This window comes from Podarcis melisellensis (assembly GCF_964234715.1).
Source record: "Podarcis melisellensis genome assembly, chromosome: 5".
In the NCBI taxonomy this organism is placed as follows: domain Eukaryota; kingdom Metazoa; phylum Chordata; class Lepidosauria; order Squamata; family Lacertidae; genus Podarcis; species Podarcis melisellensis.
Genome location: NC_138537.1, coordinates 86,199,775 through 86,222,317, shown reverse-complemented (window position 1 = coordinate 86,222,317; position 22,543 = coordinate 86,199,775). Strand labels below are relative to the sequence as shown.

Below are 22,543 nucleotides of genomic sequence, written 5' to 3'. Positions count from 1 at the left end.
GGCGATGTTTCGACTTTCATCTTCCCAGACTTAAGGATCTACAATATGAAACTCCACAACTGAAAATAAAGTAACCCCAACAAGGCATTGATTTCCATCTCGGTACAGTGGTGCCCCGCAAGACGAACGCCTCGCAAGACGGAAAACCCGCTAGACGAAAGGGTTTTCCGTTTTGGAGGCGCTTCGCAAAATGAATTTCCCTATGGGCTTCCTTCGCAAGACGAAAATGTCTTGCCAGTTCCTGCGGGTTTTTTCCCCTTTTCCCCCCTTTTCCTAAGCCGCTAAGCTGCTGATCTGCTGATAAGCCGCTTAACAGCTGATCGCTAAAAGCCGCTAAACCGCTAATAGCGCTAATCCGCTAAACTGTCAATGGGCTTGCTTCGCAAGACGAAAAAACCACTGTACGAAGAGCCTCACGGAACGGATTAATTTCGTCTTGCGAGGCACCACTGTACTAATTTGAGCATGAATTATACAGTTCCCGTTTGATAGTGTATTTTCGAATCTAGTTACGTTATAACAAATCCAAAAGGAACAAAGAGGTAATAAGACAAAATAGATGTATCTTTTTCATTCTGTCCCATTCCTGCAGAGTTGTTGACATTGGAAGGGTTGGTTTTTCAAACAGACATAAATGTCTGGATTTTTATTTTTTTAATACCATTGACAAAAATTCAGTGCCATCCTAGAACACTTTGTTTCTGCTGCATGCTATATGGGATCTTCATTTATTTGGCATTAAGAGATGACTTTCAGACATAAGGCATAAACCCCAATGAGCACAATAGGACCTGCTTCTGAGTGTGCTCTAAGGATTTATTATTATTGCCTTTGGATAATAGCTGATGGGTCTGTTGATGGAGTTGATTTACTTTTCTGCTCTCCTGCAAACCGGCTAGCTTATTCATTTGATATATACCTTGCCTTTTGAACGAATGATTCTCGACAGCTTACAATCAGTTGTAATAATGTACATGTGTACACACACACACACACACACACAAATATATATCGTTCCAATTTTTTAGTATATGTGCTGCCAAAGTGAGCACACATATACGCAGACCCCAAACCCACACAATTGAACAGTCCTTGGTTCCCTGGCCAATTAATGAGCCAAAACATGCTTTTCTTCAGTTCTGCCATCCCAGAGCATGAAATAATTTTATCTGCCTAATTACATTTCCCCAAAATGCTCGGTAACTCCTGCTAAATTGTGGTGCCCTACTTAGATAATTCTCTCCCTGGAGAGGCCCGTCTGGTACCCACTTTGCTATCTTTCAGGCACCAGGTTTTTAAATAGCAATAATCGCTTTCTTTTCTCAGGCATTCACTTGCTAACTTTGATGAAGTTACTTCTGCCCAGTTTTTATCCACCATTTTAATGCTTTTAAAACTTGTTACTCAGGTGTGTTGTTTGTTTTTCTGAAGGTCAATTAAGTTGCCTGAAAATTTCTATGGAAGGGTGGCATAGAACTTTAAAAGAATATATAAAATTTAGCAATATTCTTTGATTTTGGCCGAGGCACATGAATGATAGATGTCTTCTAATCTCAGACTTAGGGACGCGGGTGGCGCTGTGGGTAAAACCTCAGCTCCTAGGACTTGCCGATTGCATGGTCGGCGGTTCGAATGCCCGCGGCGGGGTGAGCTCCCGTCATTCGGTCCCTGCTCCTGCCCACCTAGCAGTTCAAAAGCACCCTTAAGTGCAAGTAGATAAATAGGTACCACTGTATAGCGGGAAGGTAAACGGCGTTTCCGTGTGCTGCTCTGGTGCCGGTTCGCCGGAGCAGCTTCGTCACGCTGGCCACGTGACCCGGAAGTGTCTGCGGACAGCGCTGGCCCCCGGCCTCTAGAGTGAGATGAGCGCACAACCCTAGAGTCTGTCAAGACTGGCCCGTACGGGCAGGGGTACCTTTACCTTTAATCTCAGACTTGGCAAATAATGCAAATGCTGCTGTTTGATATTTATGCACAAGTATAATATCCCCCTTTTCTCTTTTTAAATATTTTGTTATTGTGATCCTTTTTGTTTATATTTAAAAGCATTGTGTGTGTTTTTCTGGGGGTGGGACCTGGGGGTATGCATACCCCTAAACATTTTGTGAATCTTTGTACTTTTGTCCATTTACTGTATTTATTTCCCCCGATTTGAACTATGAAATGGTGATTTCCTTGAGTCAAAAGAAGAGTACACCTAAACATTTTTTAAGGAAAAAAAGCACTGCTTAAAGGTATTTGTCGTTTAGTCATGTCCGACTCTTCGTGATCCCCTGGACCAGAGCACGCCAGGCACTTCTGTCTTCCACTGCCTCCCACAGTTTGGTCAAACTCATGCTGGTAGCTTCGAGAACACTGTCCAACCATCCCGTCCTCTGTCATCCCCTTCTCCTTGTGCCCTCCATCTTTCCCAACATCAGGGTCTTTTCCAGGGAGTCTTTTCTTCTCATGAGGTGGCCAAAGTATTGGAGCCTCAGCTTCAGTGAGCACTCAGGGCTGATTTCCTTAAGGATGGATAGGTTGGATCTTCTTGCAGTCCATGGGACTCTCAAGAGTCTCCTCCAGCACCATAATTCAAAAGCATCAATTCTTCGGCGATCAGTCTTCTTTATGGTCCAGCTCTCACTTCCATACATCACTACTGGGGAAACCATTGCTTTAACTATACGGTCCTTTGTTGGCAAAAGTATAACTATACTATTAACAACAACAACCCACTCTTCAGCCCAAGGTCTCAGAGCAGGTTGCAACATTAAAACATATTAAAAACAATTTAAAGCAACATATAATCTCAAAAATACACGTCTCAGGTGTTGCAAGCGTTTACAAGAGACACAGATGCCATAGCTTCTCCAATATTTACTAATGAATCAGTAATGTAAAGGGATGAATTATTTTCTAGTTGGCTGGCAGTGGAGTGGCCAGGTGAAATAGAGAGGACAGAGGTCCTACAGCTTTAATAAGTGCATGTAAGAGATAATTTTATCAGGTGTAGCTTGTAGTTCACACTTTCTCCTCTTCTACACAACTTCTGAAGGTGCAGAAGTCCTGACCTCTCTCTTTCTCTTTCTTTTTCTCACCTGGCCACCCTAGGGGGCGGTGTGGTATAAGACTTTGAGGGTTTCCCAGGGACTTCCTTTTATCTTTATGAATGCTGCAAAACTTTGTGACTGTCCCATTAACGCACGGCTGTGTGACTATGTCATCTGAATTTGTGTTTCATCACGCACAACAACTGTGTCGGTCATCTGTAGAAGTCAGTATCGCTGCTTTAGATCTTATCACAAGCCACCTCTGTTTAAATCTAACCGAGGCTGAAAAGGAAACCCCACTTGCAATGATTTCATTTAATAAATTACCGTATGCATTTATGTTCTGTCCTTGCTATCAACAGAATGGGGCAGATATCACCCCCGCCCAGAATACAACCATACTTTTAAAAATATTTTTATTAGGGTTCCTCAACAATATTTTTTTAACATTTTGGATCACAACGTACAGCAGAGCTTTCCAAACTGTGTGTCGCGACACATTAGTGTATCGGCTGCAGTGTGTAGGTGTGTTGCACGAATGCACCCTGTACTCCTCCCAGGGCTGGAGAGAGGTTAGTTTAACTTCCGGTTTGCTAGTAAAAATGAATTTCTGTGTCACGAAATGATGTGTGTCTAAAAATGTGTCACCAACGTGAAAAGTTTGGAAAGCTGTACATTTCTATGTGATGTCTCTGCAGTGGGATTAATACAATAACAGCTTTTCAGTTAGTACCGTATTTTTCGTCCCATAGGACGCACCTAATTTTGGGGGGGGGGATAAAGGGAAAAAAATTCCTTTATTTCCCCCCCAAAACCAGGTCGGGGAACAACGGGATGGCGGCGCTGCACCTCCCCGCTGTCCCCCGAGCTTGTGGGGCTGGCCGATGTCTGCCCGGCGTGCGGGGCGCTCTGCTTCAGGGCACCCTGCGCGCCGGGCGGCAGGCTGCTATCCGCAGCGTGGGGAGCCCCGCGGGAATTCCCGCAGGGCTCCCCACGCTGCAGATGTCTGCCCGGCACGTGGGGCGCTCTGCTTCAGGGCATCCCACGCGCCGGGTGGCAGGCTGCTATCCGCAGCGTGGGGAGCCCTGCGGGAACTCCCCCGGGCTCCCCAGGCTTGCTGATAGCTTCCTGAAGCCTGGAGAGCGAGAGGGGTGGGTGTGCACCGACCCCTCTCGCTCTCCAAGCTTCAGCGAAAGCCTGTATTCGCCCCATAGGACGCACACAGATTTCCCCTTCATTTTTGGAGGGGGAAAAGTGCATCCTATAGGGCGAAAAATACGGTATATCTGATTCTGAAACTCCGAGAGAGGCAAAGAAGGAATTTCGGCAGAATTCGGCTAGGCAGGATTAAGGAGATTGGAGAGAAAGTTCAGACTGGTTCAGCTCAGTAGGTAGAGTAGAGAAGAAAACAAACAGCTGAACTGAGCCATGATGTTACAGCCTGCCGTTCTTGATGCCGTCGCTTGGGAATTGATGGTGGCGCATATATCATGTGTTTTTGATGCCACTCAGGATGCTAGGAGACCTAATTGGATAACTGCATCCTCCAACTGCCACCTTCAATGCTTCATTCAGAAAATAGATCTGCAAAAAGGGTCTGACTGGAGACCATTGTCTTCCGGTACGTGGAAGCTCCAGAGATCAGTACGATGAAAACTGTAGGAGCCTTTCCTGTCAGGACTCGGGGGCAATAGCTAAATGCTAACAAAATGCAAAATGATGCAAGTAAGCTTCAGTCACATCTAGGAAAGGGGGAGGGCATGGGGCCAGATCCAAGTAGAGTGGAAGCAGTAGAACAGAAAGGAGATGGGAATAGGGGTGGTGACATTCCTCTTGAGCTGCTCGGGGACCATTTCTGCTGGAGAACAGAAGGTGCTGGTGGCCTAGAACCAATAGCTGGTGAGCATATTCAGATTCCTGGACCCTCATCTCAGCCAGAGAAGGAGGCCAGCACATCAGTGGTACCTTGGTTCTCAAACTTAATCCATTCCTGGAGTCCGACTCCCAAAACCATTCGAGAACCAAGGCACAGCTTCTGATTGGCTGCAGGAGCTTTCTGCACTCAGTCGGAAGCCGCGTCAGACGTCTGGCTTCTGAAAAGCGTTCGTAAATCGGAACACTTGTGTGTTTGCGGCATCCGGGAGCCGATTTGTTTGGGAACCAAGTGTACTTTGGCTAACACGGCCATAAGGTGCAAAGTGAAAAGTGTTATTACACGCTTCAGTTAGGAGAGGCGTTTCAAGCCCCCCAAAATGGAAGGAACGTTACAAGGTGAACAGGAACATCGCCAGCTCTGTGCGACCTCCTTTTCTGTGTATAGAGAAGATATGTTGTATCGATGAACAGTGCTTCTCCTTAAGTGCAGTCCAGGCTCCCCCTTTCTTCCCTTGGACTAGCAAGAATTGGGCCTGTGTTCCCGAATCCCAGCGAAGAGCTGTGTTACATGATCAGCACCTGCCAGGAGAACAGGGAGGAGAGACTCCCACTACCCTGCAGCGCCGCAGAAACGGGTGCAAAGCGGCACGTTTGGCAGGAGGGGAAGGTTTGGATCTCATTGTGATCATCTGACATGGAACGGATCTCTTGTCTTCTGCCAAGTCATGCCGTTCGCATCCTGTTCCCCACGGCCGCTCCCCTCTCCTGCGCAATGTTAACTCGTGCATAGAAATGAGTTACTCCCACGATAGCTAGCCTTACTTCTGTGCTGGGGCTGCCTCCCTCTCGGTTCGCAGCAGCTGTTGGGGGCTGGGGCAGACCGATTGCTTTCCAGCCTTCATCCCTACAATTCCAGGTGAGGGAGCCAGAATAGGAATGGCACTGAGGGGGAATGAGACTCATCACTCTAATGCTCAAAACATTAGAAAGATCTGTCTTCTCTTGTTATTCATCATTGATGACTAGGCCAATGGTTATTTGCATGGCTGCCCCAATATATTCACTCAGAGCTCATCGGAATTTCCGTAGCAATTCTCGTATTTCTTCCTCTTTCCAGAAATGGGGTGGGGTGGGGACACTACTAGATATCTTTCCCCCGCTCTGATGGTAGGCATTTCTTTAAGGTTATTTTCCCCCACTTACCATATAATTTACTAGCTGATGGAAAGGAGTTTACATACCCTGAAAGTCTCAAAGTGAGTCATTTTGGAAGATTGTTAAGACAATATAGAAAGTAAGAGTGAACTGGGTTTCTTTTCATTTTTAAATCAGATTATCAGTGTTTCCCTTTCCTTCCATTTACATTCACATGCAGTTTTTCATGTCGTTCTCCAAAACACTCACACATCCTCCCTGCCCAAGTAAGGAACTGCGAAGCAGCAGTCCTGCCTGCGATGTAACCTTGTTCACCCTAAGTACCACCTGCCTCCAGGTATTCTGATCAATTAGAAAGGAGCAGGAGTGGTTCCTCTCCCTTGAAGTCAGAACTAGAGTAGATGTGTTTGGAACACATTTGTTTGTTGTTGTTTTTTTTATAAATATTTTATTAGGTTTTTAATAAACAAATTTCCACTTTCAAATACATACTTCCATGAATCCAATGGACTCCCCCCATCTCCCGGGCACTGCATTCCCTGTGTAACCAAAACCTCAGCAATTTGTTAACTTGTTTTATACATAACAATATATCTTCCATTTTATCGTGTTATCTGATGTAAACATTTCAATACAATTGCATTAATTTTTAATTTCCACACAATAAAAATATTTCGTTGCCTCACTTCTGTCTTATAGTGTCTTATTTATCAATTCAGAAATTTGCCGATACTGAAGCTATACCTTCCTAGAGAGGAGCATTTTTTAACATTCATACAACTTATAATGCTTTTTCAAATAGTCCTTAAAATTTTTCCAAACTTCCTCCGTTTCTTCTTCTCCCGAGTCTCGAATTCTGCCAGTCATTTCAGCCAGCTCCATATAGTCCATCAGCTGCGTCTGCCATTCTTCCAATGTGGGTAGATTTTGTGTCTTCCAGTGCTTTGCCAACAGAATCCTCGCTGCTGTAGTAGCGTACATAAAGAAAGTTCTATCTTTCTTGACCATCCTCTGGTCTACCATGCCCAGAAGGAAGGCCTCCGGTTTCTTAGGTAAGGTGAATCTCAGCACCTTTTTTAGTTCATTATGTATCATTTCCCAGAAGGCCTTCACTTTCGGGCAGGTCCACCAGAGGTGTAAAAATGTCCCTTCCTCTTCCTTACATTTCCAACATTTATTATCGGACAGGTGATATATCTTTGCAAGCTTGACTGGGGTCATGTACCACCGGTATATCATTTTCATAATGTTTTCCTTCAAGGCAGTACATGCCGTGAATTTCATTCCGGTGTTCCATAACCTTTCCCAGTCTTCAAACATAATGTTATGCCCCAAGTCCTGTGCCCACTTTATCATAGAGGATTTGACAATCTCATCCTGTGTGTTCCATTTAAGCAGCAAGTTATACATTCTCGAAATTAGCTTAGATTTTGGCTCAAGCAACTCTGTTTCTAGTTTCGATTTTTCCTCCTGGAAACCCACTTTTTTGTCTGCTTTAAAAACTTCCTGGATTTGAGCATAATGCAACCAATCTCGCACCTTGTTTTTTAACTTTTCCATACTCTGTAACCTCCATTTATCTCCAATTTTTTCAATTATTTCCCAATATTTAGGCCAGTGGGCCTCCATATTAAGTCTTTTACGTGCTTTGGCCTCCATCGGTGAGAGCCACCTCGGAGTTTTACTCTCCAATAAGTCTTTATATTTTGACCAGACCATGAAAATTGCCCTTCTGACAATATGGTTTTTGAACAATTTATGAACTTTAACCTTGTCATACCACAAATATGCATGCCACCCAAAAGCATTATCAAATCCCTCCAGGTCAAGGACGTCGGTGTTCTCCAATAGGATCCAATCCTTCAACCAGCAGAGGGCTGCAGCTTCATAATATAACCTCAAGTCCGGCAGGGCAAACCCCCCTCTTTCTTTCGCATCTGTTAGTATTTTAAACTTTATTCGGGGCTTTTTGCCCTGCCAGACAAATTTAGATAAATCCCTCTGCCATTTTCCAAAACATTCCACCTTATCCACGATCTGGAGGGACTGAAACAAAAATAGCATTTTCGGCAATACATTCATCTTTATAGCAGCTATTCTGCCCAGCAAGGAAAGTTTTAATCTTGACCATGTTTCCAGATCTCTTTTTATCTCTGACCAACATTTCTCATAGTTGTCCTTAAATAAATTCAAATTTTTGGAGGTCAAGTGCACCCCTAGGTACTTTACTTTTTTAACCACATTTAGTTCTGTTTCTTTTCTGAACTCCTCTATTTCAGTAGTTGTCAAGTTTTTTGCTAAAACTTTAGTTTTTTGTTTATTCAGCTTGAATCCCGCCACCCGACCAAAATCAGAAATTAATTCTAACGCTCTTTTAGTACTAGAGGCTGGCTCCTGTAATGTTAATACCAAGTCGTCTGCAAAAGCTTTCAGTTTATATTGTTTCTCTCCGACCACAATTCCCTGTGTCAACCGGTCATTTCTAATCATGTTCAGTAGCACCTCCAGGACTGAAATAAACAACAGAGGAGATAGAGGGCACCCCTGTCGTGTCCCTTTTTCAATTTTAAACTCCTCTGTCACCACGTTGTTTACTATCAATTTGGCTTTTTGTTCTGAATAAATTGCTTCTATTCCATTTTCAAACCCCCGCCCTACTCCCATCCTTTCCAAATTTTTCTTCATAAACAGCCAAGAAATGTTGTCAAAGGCCTTCTCCGCATCAATAAAAATCAACACCGCTCTTGTGTTTGAATTAATCTGTAAAAACTCCAAAATGTCAATGATGTTTCTTGTGTTGTCAAATAAATGCCTACCAGGGAGAAAGCCTGCTTGGTCCTTATGAATCACTTCATTTAAGACTTTCTTAAACCTACTTGCCAAAATGTCTGCAAAAATTTTGTAATCCACATTTAGGAGTGAGATAGGACGGTAGTTTTTAAGTTGAGTTTTTTCAGATTCTAGTTTTGGGATCAACGTGATGAAGGCTTCTTTCCACGTTTCCGGTGCCTTCCTCCCCTCCATAATCTGGTTACAAACTTCCAGCAATGGTTGTGTCAATGAGTCCTTCAGTACCTTATAATATTTGGAAGTAAGCCCATCAGGTCCCGGAGATTTGCCCAGTTGGAGGTTCTGAATGGCGCATTCAATTTCTTGGGTTGTAATATTACAGTTCAGGGTTGCTCTCATTTCCTGGGGTATTTTTTGTAATCCATTAGTTATAACAAATTGGTCCACCTCTGAGCTTTTTTGTGGCCTTTGAGAATAGAGTTCTTTGAAATATCTCTGAAAGGACCTTCTAATTTCATCGGGTTTCTGAACCATTCTCCCTTCAATCTCTAGATTTGTAACTGTGTTAAGTTTTTGTCTCTTTTTCAGCTGCCAGGCTAACAATTTTCCACATTTGTTTGCAGATTCGAAGGATCTTTGTTTCATTTGTTTAATTTTCCATTCCACCTCTTGATTTATCAGTTTCGAATATTGTGCCTGGAAAAACTTCACTTCTCTCAATACTTCCTTTGATTTAGGCCTGGATCTCAGTTTTCTCTCTCCTTCTCTTATTTTCTCCAAGATCTTCTCCTTCTTTTCATTCCAGAGTCTTTTTTTAATCGTGTTCTGTTGTATTAGAAACCCTCTTATCACTGCTTTGCTTGCGTCCCAGATTATTCTTTTTTCCACATTTGTCTTTAAGTTTATTTCGAAATAGTCCTTTAAAACTTTTTGGGCCTTCTTAACAATCTCCTGATCTCTTAACAAGGCGTCATTCATTCTCCATCTGAACGATCCGGTTGTATTTAGTCTCAATTCCATTCTCAAGGCGTTGTGGTCGGAGCAGGTTTTTGGGCAGATTTCCACTTTTCTGGTCTTAGGTGCCAGCCCTCTAGTTATCCATATTTGGTCGATTCGCGTCCATGTCATATGGGCCTCAGAAAAGAAAGTTCCTTCTTTCCCTAGAGGGTTCTTGATCCTCCATATGTCGATCAAATCCAAATTGTCAGTCATTTCAAAAAAGGTTTTTGGAAGTCTGCCATCTTTCGTTATATTAGCACTTTGTGACTTATCCATATTCACTGAGGCGACACCGTTCATATCTCCCAACATGATAATGTTGTTATAGTCCAAATAGTCCAGCATAATCTCGTGCAGCTTCTTAAAAAATTCCGATTTTCCATCATTTGGGGCGTAGATTCCTAGAATTAGAAACTTTTCACCTTGTGTCTGGATTTCAATTGCCAAAATTCTGCCCTGTTCGTCTTTAAATACCAATTTTGGGGACAAGTTCTCCTTTGCATAAATCACCACTCCTCTTTTCTTAACTTTATCCGATGAAATAAATTCTTGGCCTAACCTTTTGTTGATTAGCACTTTTCTATGGAGTCTTGTCACATGTGTTTCTTGCAGGCAAATAATGTCCAATTGTTCTTTTTTCAAAATATGAAATACTTTTCTGCGTTTTTCTGGAGAATTCCCGCCATTTATATTCCAACTAAGAAGCTGTAGAGACATCCCGGTTTACTTCTTGGGTATCACAGTTGGGTATCTAATTTGTCGTCCTTTTCCGGAAGCTGTGGTGCCGGGCCGCCTCCAGATGGTATGGATCCTGGTGGTAATCCCGGTGGTGGAGGCCAAGAATCTACGGCTCTCTTTTGGAGGTCCTCCTCGTTGTCGTGTAGGAACTTCTGGTGGTCTTCTGGTGTTTTAATTCTTACCTTCTTTCCTTTATAGGTGAATGACAGACCTTGAGGAAATTCCCACCTATAAGGGATTGCGTTGTATCTTAACAATTTGGCCAAGTCTGTGTATGTGGCTCTAAGGTCCAACAAATATTTAGGAATGTCTCTATAAATTTCTGCCCTTTTGCCTTCGACTTCCAGGGATTTTTTAAAGTGTTGGCCTAATATCTTGTCTCTTTCCTCTCTTGTTCTCAAACAAACCAAACAGTCTCTGGACTTATCTTTCTTAACCGATCTTCCCAGTCTGAAGGCCGTCACAATCTTGAAATCTTTATCTTCTTCAACCCCCCAAAATTTAGAAAACAACTCCGTCAAGAATTTCTCTAGGTTGCCCTGTTCCAACTCTGGGACAGCCCTCAGCCTAAGATTACATTCCTTACTTTTCAGTTCCACCATTGACAGGTAGGCTTGCTGTTCTCCTACCTGTCTTTTCAGAGGTCTTACTTCCCCTTTGATCTCTTCCACCTTCTTGCACGCTTGCTCAGCTTTTTGATTGGCTTCCGCAGCTAATTTGTAGTTCTCCGCCGTAGCTCCTTGCAGTTTCTCAATAGCCTGAGTGTGCTGCGAAACCTGATCTGTTAGCTTGCTGATAGTAGATGTAGCTCTATCAATTTTAGATGACTGATCGTCCACCTTCTTATTCAAAAGTGCCAATTGTTCCAAAATTTGTTTCAAGACTGGATCAGTTCCTCCAGCTGCCATTTCTTCTGTAGCAGGCGTTTCAACTTCCTCCTCCTGCGCCGTCAACACAGTTGGCACCGAGGATCTACGATGATGAATCAAGGTTGTTTGGACAAGCTGCCCAGCTCTCTTGTCTTTTTTCTTTTCTTTAGCTTCCTCAGCTAAAGCTTCCTTAGCTTTAGCTGCTCTTGTTTTCGCTGGGCCACTCATTCCCCAGCTGCTGTTCAAGGTCAAATAGTCTTTCAATCCATGAGAAAGGCAAGTCCAGAGTATAAACAATTAAACCACAAAAAATCCCAATAAGATACAGTTCCCAGACCACTATGCCTCCGCAAATCCACTAGGGGGGGTTTTCAAAGGAAAGAAAGTTTCTTTTCCACCATCAAAGCTCCTATTTCAACTGAGATCCCCAAGTTCAGAAAGGAGGATTTCAGAAAGTTCTGTTTCAAATTAGTGCCACAAGGTAACGGAGAGGTTTCGATGACAGTATTAAAGCGATAGTGTATCCATCAATGCAACAGTTTATGTTAAGAGAAAAGTTTCAGCAGCCTGACAGTACTCATTTGCAACACTGGCAGTCCAATAACTCGGTTATCCCCTTCAATTCCACATCTCTTCACAATAGGAGGAAGATTCTCTAGCACACTGAACCAAAACATTTATTTCTTCACTCTTTTTCGATTTCTAGAAACACACAGTCTATTAATGCCCCTTCTTACTTCTTTCAAAATCTCTTTTTAACGCTTCAGCCCGCATCGGGTTCTTTGCTTTGCTCCGATTAGCAGGACCGGAAGGCGGACTTCCTGTTACTCGCCTCCCGTTTTCAGCCGAAATAGACAAATTTAAGTTAATCCTTAATCAGTTCTTTGGTACCCCTTACTCACGGGTAGATTGCAGCCAATCTCGATGTTTTTCAAGAAGAAAGGTCGGCGCTCATCAGCAACAGCAGCGCGGCTTCACTTCCGCGAAAAGAGCGATGAACTCACAGCGCCGCTCCCCCGTTCACGATCCGGAGCCTCTTACGAGGTCCCTTCCTCGCTTCTGGGGGGGCTTCTGGCACCCGCCGAGTCCCACGGCCACAGGCTCGCTCTGCCTGCGGTTTATCTGGATGGGTCTCCGCTTCGCCGTAGCGGAGGACCCTTTTTCGCGGAGCCCCTCTTCACTGAGTAAAGAGGACCGCCATTGCCGTTTTGCGCCGCCTCCGGAAGTCCTAGAGTAGATGTGTTTGGAACACATTTGAAGTGTTCCCCCTACAATGTTTTGTTTGATTTTCGACTATTTGGTAGTATTCAACACCCATCCCACTCAGAGTGGAAGTTAAAACAAAAAAATTCCTTCCAGTAGCACCTTAAAGACCAACTAAGTTAGTTCTTGGTATGAGCTTTCGTGTGCATGCACACTTCTTCAGATACACTGAAACAGAAGTTTCCAGACCCTTCTATATAGTGAGAAGGTGGGGAGGGGTATTACTCAGAAGGGTGGTGGGAATGGGTGATTGGCAGATAGCTGTGATGAGCCTGTTGACGACTCTTAACGACTGCAATAGGTATTACAGGAAGAAGCAAGGGGTGAGAAGGTGAAAAGTGGCTTTGTCATGTATAATGAGATAAGAATCCAATGTCTTTGTTCAGACCAGGTCTCTCCATGGTTTTAAGTTTGGTAATAAGTTGCAATTCAGCAGCTTCTCTTTCCAGTCTATTTCTGAAATTCCTTTGTAGTAAAACAGCTACTTTGAGATCTTGTATAGAATGTCCTGGGAGATTGAAGTGTTCTCCTACTGGTTTCTCTGTCTTGTGATTCCTGATGTCAGATTTATGTCCATTTATTCTTTGGCCGTAAGGTCTGGCCTGTTTGTCCAATATAGAGAGCTGAAGGACACTGTTGGCATTTGATGGCAAGAGTGGAAGTTAATGGACACATCTAACTCAGGTCCATTCATTTTCATAGTTCTACTCTGAGTAAATTCAAGCCACTAAGTCTGGGACCAGGATGAAACGGTTGCGTTGTCAATTTCGCCTTCACACGTGGAACTAAGAATCTGCACATTTGAGGCAGCGCTTAGAAGGGTGGCGGAGAGCAAGGCAGTGAATCTCAGATCTCTGAAGCCCCGGTTCCAGGAGAGTCGCAACTTCCACCAGAGAGAAAAGAAGTAGAGTAGATAGCAAAATGGAGGTCCCTTGCTGAGACATTTTCGCTCTGAATGCAGCAAAGTAAGCATTTGGATCAAACCCCTTAGGTTTGAATTTATCTGGGTCCATTGCCTCTGGCAAGGTATAGGAAGTGTGGAAAAGTCAGCATCTGCAGTTAATTCCAAGGCCTGGAATTTGCCCCTTGGTGATATTAGTCTGCTGCTGAACTTAAAAATAGTTTTATTGAGGGCATTTTCCCCTAGCCGGAACTCACAGGAACTCAGTTCTGTGTTGTTGTTTTTTAAAAAAATATTTATTGAGATTTTCAGAAATTTTAAAAAAACATAGCAACAACCAAAACAGCGAAACAAAGAAAAACAAAAATAACAATAAGATAAACATACACACGAAACAAAAAACAGGTATAATTTCAATCTCTTATGGTCGTATAACTTACTTTCCCGACCTCCTCATACCTCCCCTCTCTGTATTCCAATCTCTAAACAAGCCAATTCAGCAAATCCTTTCCCCTATTTTCTAATTTAATTTTTTAACTTTCTTTTCTTAATTACATAACCATTACAGCTAGAAACCCCTTAAATTCTAAGTCAACATCGTTCTAACATTCAATAATCTTGCAATATTTCTTAAGATAATCCTTAAATTTTTTCCAATCTTCTTCCGCCGTCTCTTTCCCCTGGTCACGGATTCTGCCAGTCATTTCTGCCAGTCCCATATAATCTATAACCTTCATCTGCCATTCTTCCATGGAGGATAATTCTTGTGTCTTCCAGTACTTTGCAATAAGTATTCTTGCTGCTGTTGTGGCATACATAAAAAATGTTCTGTCCTTCTTTAACACCGATTGGTCTAACATACCCAGGAGAAAGGCCTCTGGTTTCTTCAAAAAGGTATATTTAAATACCTTTTTCATTTCATTATAAATTTTTTCCCAGAAGACCTTAATCTTTGGGCACGTCCACCAAAGGTGAAAGAATGTACCTTCACTCTCTTTACATTTCCAACATTTGTTATCAGACAAGTGGTGCGTAGTCTAACCAGGAACTCAGTTCTGGCATCTCTCAGGCGGGCGCCATTTTTACTCCTTTCCCCTTCATTCATTGCTTTATGTTTTACACTACTGCTAAATCTTGCCATTTTTCAGTTAGTTAATCTTTTATTATTTATTCACTTGAAAAATTTATGCTCTGCCATTCCTTTAAGAAGCTCAAGGTGCCATGTGAAGTGATTTAAAGACCAGGGACAGTAAAAACAAGAAATAGGAAAATAGACAGCAAGCAGGTACACTGGTACCTCAGGTTAAGTACTTAATTCGTTCCGGAGGTCCGTTCTTAACCTGAAACTGTTCTTAACCTGAAGCACCACTTTAGCTAATGGGGCCTCCCGCTGCTGCTGCACCACCGAAGCCCGATTTCTGTTCTTATCCTGAAGCAAAGTTCTTAACCGGAAGCACTCTTTCTGGGTTAGCGGAGTTTGTAACCTGAAGCGTATGTAACCTGAAGTGTATGAAACCCAAGGTACCACTGTATTTAAGATAAAACATACCCCCTGGTATGTCAGGGTACTAAAGCAGTCAATGGCTTTGACCACCAAACACCTTCTTCTAGAAGAGGAAAGGGTCCTCACAAGATTTCAGAATGCCACCAAGGGGAGGGGCAAGACCACCTTCCTTAGTGGGCTCCTCTTTACCAACCACCTGAATTTGGGAGGACTGCTTTGTTGGGGGCTCTTGAACCCTTGGTAGCTCAGTCGGTAGAGCGCGAGACTCTTAATCTTAGGGTTATGTGTTCAAGACCCATGTTGGGCAAAAGATTTCTGCATTGCAGTGGAGTGGACTAGATGGCGCATGTGGTGCCTTCCAGCTCTACAGTTCTATGAAGGACGCCAGTGGCGCTGTGGTCTAAACCGCTGAGCCTCTTGGGCTTGCCAGTCAGAAGGTCGGCAATTTGAATCTGTGCTGTGTCGCAAGACTGAGGGACTGAGTGATAGCACCCTTTGCTAGGCAATTTAAAGGCACTCAGTAGCCTTTTTCAGATTTGCCATGGAACCTAGCAAAACATATAGGGACATGGGTGGCGCAGTGGGTTAAACACAGAGCCTACGACTTGCCGATCAGAAGGTTGGTGGGTCGAATCCCCGCGACGGGGTGAGCTCCTGTTGCTCGGTCCCTGCTCCTGCCAACATAGCAGTTTGAAAGCACATCAATGTGCAAGTAGATAAATAGGTACCACTACAACGGGAAGGTAAATGGCGTTTCCGTCTGCTGCTCTGGTTCGCCAGAAGCAGCTTAGTCGTGCTGGCCACATGACCCAGAAGCTGTACACTGGCTCCCTCAGCCAATAAAGTGAGATGAGCGCCGCAAGCCCAGAGTCGGTTATGACCGGACCTAATGATCAGGGGTCCCTTTACTAGCAAAACACGGCTGTCTCATGAATCTAGCTACCATGGGTGTAGTGGTAAGTATCCCCACCTGTCACACAGGAGACCAGGGTTCGATTCCCCGACGGGAAGCCATGGACGCGGGTGGCACTGTGGTCTAAACCACTGAGCCTCTTGGGCTTGCCGATCGGAAGGTTGGCAGTTTGATTCACCGCAACGGGGTGTGCTCTGTCCCAGCTCTTGCCAACCTAGCAGTTGAAAAGCATGCCAGTGCAAGTAGATAAATAGGAAGGTCAACTGCATTTCCGTGTGGTCTGGCACTTGGCATGGTGTCCCGTTGCGCCAGAAGTGGTTTAGTCTTGCTGGCCACATGACCCGGAAAACTGTGGACAAACGCCGGCTCCCTTGGCCTGAAAAGCGAGATGAGCGCTGCAACCCCATAGTCACCTTTGACTGGACTTAACCATCCAGGAGTCCTTTACCTTTCACCTTTTACAATTTATGATTCTAACAGGTTCATTGGTGTATAACCAATGAACTATGATTTGAAGGCATGGATCCTTGAAATGGCGGGTGGTTGGTCCAGACCATGCTGGTGTTTCTCAGGCTGCTCTCTGGAGGAAATAAGAGCACACTTCCTGCGGCTGCCGCCAAAGATACTGGCAAAGAAAAAGCCTTAGAAGCGCCAAGGTGATTACCCCGCAGTTCATGTAAACCATGGATACATAGTGAGGGGTTTCAATACAGTCCTAAAATGATGAGAGGGCACTCTTCCTTATACTGCTACCAATATGTTTCCAAGCCAATTCAAGGTGCTGTCTATAAACCATAAAGCCATTAAGTGGTCTGAGTCTTGGATATCGCAGGGAGCACTTGCAGAACTCCCCATAACACGAGATTGGCTGGGGCAGCCATGCTTTTGGATCTTTTCTGAAGGATCTGAAGGCAGCCCTGTTTAGGGAGGTTTTTAATGTTTTACAGCTTTTCTATTATTATTATTATTATTATTATTATTACTATTATTATTATTATTATTCTGTTGGGAGCTGCCCAGAGTGGCTGGGGAAACCCAGCCAGATGGGCGGGGTATAAATAATAAATTATTATGATTATTACTACTGTACTTGGATGTGGTTTCTACTAACATGCTTAGCATTTTGTAAAGGTTATTAGATTGTGAACCTGTGGGTAACAGATTTGGTTGTTGTTTTTTAACTTCTATATAGCTTTTTGTGTTTTCAAGTGCTGCATTATTTATTTTATCCTTTTCTTACATTTGTGTGCTGCCTTCCATCCATCATGGAACCCGAGACATCCCATATTTGGTATAAATAATAGAGTTTTTAAAATATTATTATTAGTGTTAGTATTGATTGCCATCATCCAATGAATCGCAGAAGCGTCAGACCCAGCGATTTGGGCCCTGTGCTATATTTTTGGTCCCTCGGAGGCAAAAGCTGCGCTGAAAGACGAACTTGGGACAGGATCCATTGGGGGGGGCAGGGGCAAACAGAGTGCCCTTCACCCTGGCATTTGCTCTCCGCCAACCTGAAGTGATGTGGGCTGTGCCAGCTTTCTCATCTGCCCACTTGGCTTCCCTCCCCACCGACTTGTTCAATGGATTTGTTGGAATTAATCATCTTGGTTTGCAACCCTGGCGCCAAGCCAGCATCGCCGAGGCTGTCGCCATGGAGACTGCTCGGCTTGGGCTTGATGCATTTAAGTCTGCGTTGTGTTTGTGAGGGAAAATGCAGCGTGCCAGCTTCCCTCCGCCCTGGCACGGTGTGGAGGCATGATTCACGAGGCAGACGGCGCATGAGAGACCTGTCACTTGTCCCAACCCTGAAGGGATGTGTCACTGTGTGCGCACACCCCGGCCTGCTTTCGGGTCCTTTTCCATGTGTGCCTTTGTGGGCGGGGTGGGGAGACAGAATCAACTCTCATCTCTGCGTTCGTGGCCAGGTTTTTGTCCGTTCTGCCTCCCTCAGTATCTGCAAATATCTCTCTCTTTTTTCTTTGATGCTGGGGAGCTGCAACGCCTTTCCGCATTAAGAGATGTGCAGAACGCCAGCTTCCTTTTGAAATAAGAGGCAGGTCTTTGCCAAGGCTGCAGAAGCAGCAGATTCTGCTGAAGGGAGCTGGGAAATAAGGCAGAGGAGCGACAGGTCATTCGCACTTAACCTAGCTCCTGTTCTTCGCTGCAGCTCCTCAAGTCTCTGCCTCGGAGGCCTTTATGACCCCAAAATTATATTTCAACAAAGCTGGGGACTGATAGGAAGGATAACCCAAACTCCTCCTGAGCCATAACCATACTGTGGGCTGTGTGCAGATGATAGCTTAGTATACTATTGTGGGGAGAACGAAAGACAACAGATGATTGATGGCTTGATTGACTGATTAGATGGATAAACCTAATAGGTTTATTATGTTCAGGGAATCATAAAATTGAGTGACTCGGAGTCGAGAGTGGATTTCATGCTCTTTATTCAGCTCATAGTGGTGAGGAGGAATGAAAGTTCCCCCCCCCCCAATATCTGCTTTATATACATTATTTACACAATGGGCCGCACGTGATTGGCTAATTCCGGTATTCTCCTGTAGGCCAATCAGGTTGTGGATTCACTTCCACCTGGAGCTGGATTGGGTGGCTCCTGCGGACCAGTCAGACTGCTGCATTGTTCTAGGACCAATCAGACTGCTGCGTTCTGAATCCTATTGTTCTAGGACCAATCCGACTGCTACGTTTTGGATCCTATTTTGTAGAGTTGGAAGGGACTCCAAGGGTCTTCTAGTCCAGGCACTGGGGACATTTTGCACCTGGCAATCGCCACCTGCAACCAAGTGAAGATGCCTGGGCACCAGGATGGCGCCTGATGTCTCCACCATCTGGAGGTGCATGCCTGGGCATCCTTGGATATTGACTGCTTTCACACACGAGCAACACATCCTATCTGTTATATTTCACCGGCACAATCAGGATGAATTTCAGGAACCAACTAGGCATTTTGTTTTGGCATCTGTAACCTGGTTTAAGGGGCTGTTTGGTGACTAGCTTATATATCCTAACACGGATCTAGACCAACCCCCTGCAATGCAGGAATTCTGTTCTGCGCTCTCTCTCTCTCTCTCTCTCTCTCTCTCTCTCTCTCTCTCTCTCTCTCTTCTCTCTCTCTCTCTCAGGGAGCTCGTTGGCTAACGTTGCCTACAGTATAGGCATTGCTTTTTCTTCGCTGTGCTCTTTCAGCTCAGCTTCCACGATGAACAACACATTCCCCACCCACAAAGCTCGTCCCACCCCACTCCTCCGTGGTCAGATTAGTTTTGTGCATTTTTTCCCTACTTCTGTAGTGGGTGGGTGGGTTGTGTTTTAAGTAATGTACAGGACATTTGCATGCTTACAACTAATCATTTTAGTTCTTTAAAAATAAAACAACCCCCCCTCCATTGACTCACATGATGAGTAATATACATGCAAAGTTTGGATCAGTTTTTAAAGTTTTTTCTTGGTTTTTAAGGTTAAGTCAAAAGTGTCTGCATACACACTCATCTTGAAAGCAGCAAAAGGCTGCCTCTTTCTAGATAATCATGTTCTGCAGTTTCTTAACTTTTAAAATCCATTTTTATTTTGTGCGTGTGTGTGTGTTTGTTTTCCCCTTTCAAGCCAGAATTAGGTTCTTTGACTTTTTCTGGCCGGCTAAACCAGGGGAGGGTAGCCGATGAGTCTCAAACCCTCAGTGAGTTAGGGACTTCACCTGCATGCAAAGACAGGCTCTGGCAGATTAAATGGACAAGACCAATAGTGGATCCAACAGTCAAGAAGCCTGATCTTTTGTTCCCCTTCCTTCCCTCCCCCTCTCCTTTTTGTGAAGATTGCCCACTCTGGAATCCCACAGCTGGTTCTCCCCTAGTCTCTTCGCTGGCCCAAGTGGGACTAATTTAGCCAGCTAGCCCTGGTGATCATCCAATGTTTATTGGATGGATTTCCCCCCTAAATTGATTTTTGATTTTATTGTTATTTACACTTTATCCCATATTTTATGCTGTTTTTTGTAGCATCAATGAATTGTTTTGTTAGCTGCTCTGAGCCCGGTTTCCTGAACTGGGAAGGGCAGGGTATAATACCAGGTTAGACACACCAGTGGTCTAACTCTTGTATAAAGCAGTTTCCTAGGGTCCTTTCTACCTAGCAAATCCCTTAAATGTGTCCTGGTGAAAACTGGTGAAAGACTTAAAAGGAAGCCACATGCCCGCCACACTTAAAAAAGGATCATACAGTGAATAGATTTGGTTCCTTTTGACCCTACAGCAGGCATGGCCAAACTTGGCCCTCCAGCTATTTTTATATATATAATTTTTATTGGTTTTGCACACGTTTTCCAAACATAACATCCCATCTTATACAATATAACAAACTTTGACTATCATAGCCTAAGACTTCCGTCAACTCGACTAATGGTTTTCTAACTTTCTTTCTGATTTTGCATTTTAATAGTTACTGCTATAAAATCCAAATCTTAAATAAACTCCTTCTTAGTCCTTTTTCGCAAGAATTCATATAATCCAAAACTTCTGGCAACCCTACAAGCGATGTCAATTGATTGATTATTATTATTATTAAGAAGGTGGTTTCTGCGTGTGCTGTAGAGGGAAGTGGGAGGCAGGTGGGGCTCATCCACCTGGGAAAGTAGCCCATTTAGAAGAAGGAAATAATTGATCCTAAACCTAAGCCTTGTGGGTTATCGTCAGGAGAAGAAAAGACTAAGGAGTAAGCCCTACACGGATGCAGAGTAGAATACCTAAGATGGTTGGATGGCACCTTGTACGCCTCCTTTCAGCAACTCCTGCAGCCAGGCTGGTGCCAAACGTCTTGCTCTGCTTTCCTTTGGACCTTGCTCTGCTTTCCTTTGGACCACATCATTGAGGCAGAGAAGGGGGTCCTGTCAACTAGGCAGCCCAAGACCTCCAGACACACTGCTCAGGCTTGCAGCCAAGGGAGGTTGCTTCAATGCTGCTAATGCAGTGATTTAACTTCACCCCCAGAGGTTCACTCCATTGTTTCAGATGCCAACAATGAGTCTTGTCAGTTTCATATCCCCATTGGCTTGTATGGGGGGGGGATCTGCAGTCTCCCACGTGCTGGTGGGTTACCATCAGCCACAGCCAGCGAGGCCAGTTGGCGGGGACGATGGGAGCTGTGGTCTAGCAGCAACTGCGAGGGCCGCCGGTTCCTCACCCCTGGGTTAGAAGAAGCAACTGCAGCCAGGATCTAGCAAAAGGGCTTTGTCTTCCTACAGCAGGGCTTTCCTCCTCCTCGTCCACTTGAAAATGGTCAAGGCACAATGACTGGACCGTAGGCAGGGTGAGCTATTGGTGGGGCCTGAGCTGACTTTAAAACGCTGCTTGTTTGCCGTGCAGAGACGAAGAGGAACTGCGCAAGTCGCTTTCCGAACTGGCAGACCCCAACCCCAAGTCCATCAAGCGCATCAGCAGCTGCAGCAACCCTTTCCTGGATTTCTCGCAGGATCCCAGCATCGCTACGTACAAGCACAGCCTCCTCGTGCGCAAGAGCCACGCCGAGCCGGATTGCAAAAAGAGTAAGTCTGATATTGGTGGTGTTGTGTGGGGTGATGAGGGGCAGTGGCGTAGCGTGGGGGGTGCAGGGGGGGCCAATCTACGGGTTAGGGGGCGCAAATTACTTGCCTTGCCCCGGGTGCTGACAACCCACGCTACGCCACTGATGAGGGGGCTCCCTCTTGGCAATGGCACAGGCTGCCCTTGACCGCACATGAGGAAGTGAGCAAGGAAGTGCTGGTCTGCGCTGGGCATCGCTTCCTTTTAGCCCCACACAGGCAGGAGGAAACTTTTAAAATGGCATTGCCTTTGAAGGCAGGATCCTTGCCCTGTCTTTGGCCCAAGAAACACACCTTGCAAATATTTCAGCTTTGCCAAGGAGTGTGTAAGCAAAAAATTATTATTTAGGGAAGTTTTTAATGTTTGATGTTTTACCGTGTTTTTAATATTCTGTTGGGAGCTGCCCAGAGTGGCTGGGGAAACGCAGCCAGATGGGCAGGGTATAAATAATATGATGTGGTTGTTGTTGTATAAAAGCTTATGCAGAAAGACATCCTCCCCAGTAATTTATAAATTTTTTAAAAACAACCCAGAGGGGCTAGTATGTAATCCGCCACTGATGTTCTCACATGTCCAGAATTGTGTGGTGAAACATCTATGGCAGCCAGGAGGTCTGCTGCACCTGGGAAAAAAGGATGTTGGTCACCAGAGTCTTTGTCCGTGTCTCACATGAGGAAAGACCCCCCCCCCTTTTTATGTTCATGGAAACTCCCTGTATGACTAACGTCTCTGCCCTTACCCACACAGCATATTGTTTGGATAATATTGCTTGAGGTGCACCTATTGGGCACCTATTTAAAATCAACCCCCCTCTCTTCTTTCAAAACAATTCAAAGGGAGTTGCAATTTTTTTGCCAGAAACAAAAGCCCACCAATTTTTCTGACCGATTCAGATTCTATGGGAGTT

At 44.5% G+C, this 22,543-nt stretch overlaps 1 protein-coding gene across 3 annotated transcripts in view; it reads left to right on the top strand.

Moving 5' to 3' along the window:
• Positions 1 to 22,543, top strand: part of PSD (pleckstrin and Sec7 domain containing) — a gene marked incomplete at its 5' end in the record, with an annotated part of 95,682 nt that overhangs the window by 64,208 nt on the left and 8,931 nt on the right. For all 3 annotated transcript variants that reach the window (XM_081913493.1, XM_081913492.1, XM_081913494.1), the window contains one exon: positions 21,421 to 21,599. In XM_081913493.1, the coding sequence (XP_081769619.1) occupies positions 21,421 to 21,599 (179 nt within the window). The remainder of the gene's footprint in view (positions 1 to 21,420; positions 21,600 to 22,543) is intronic.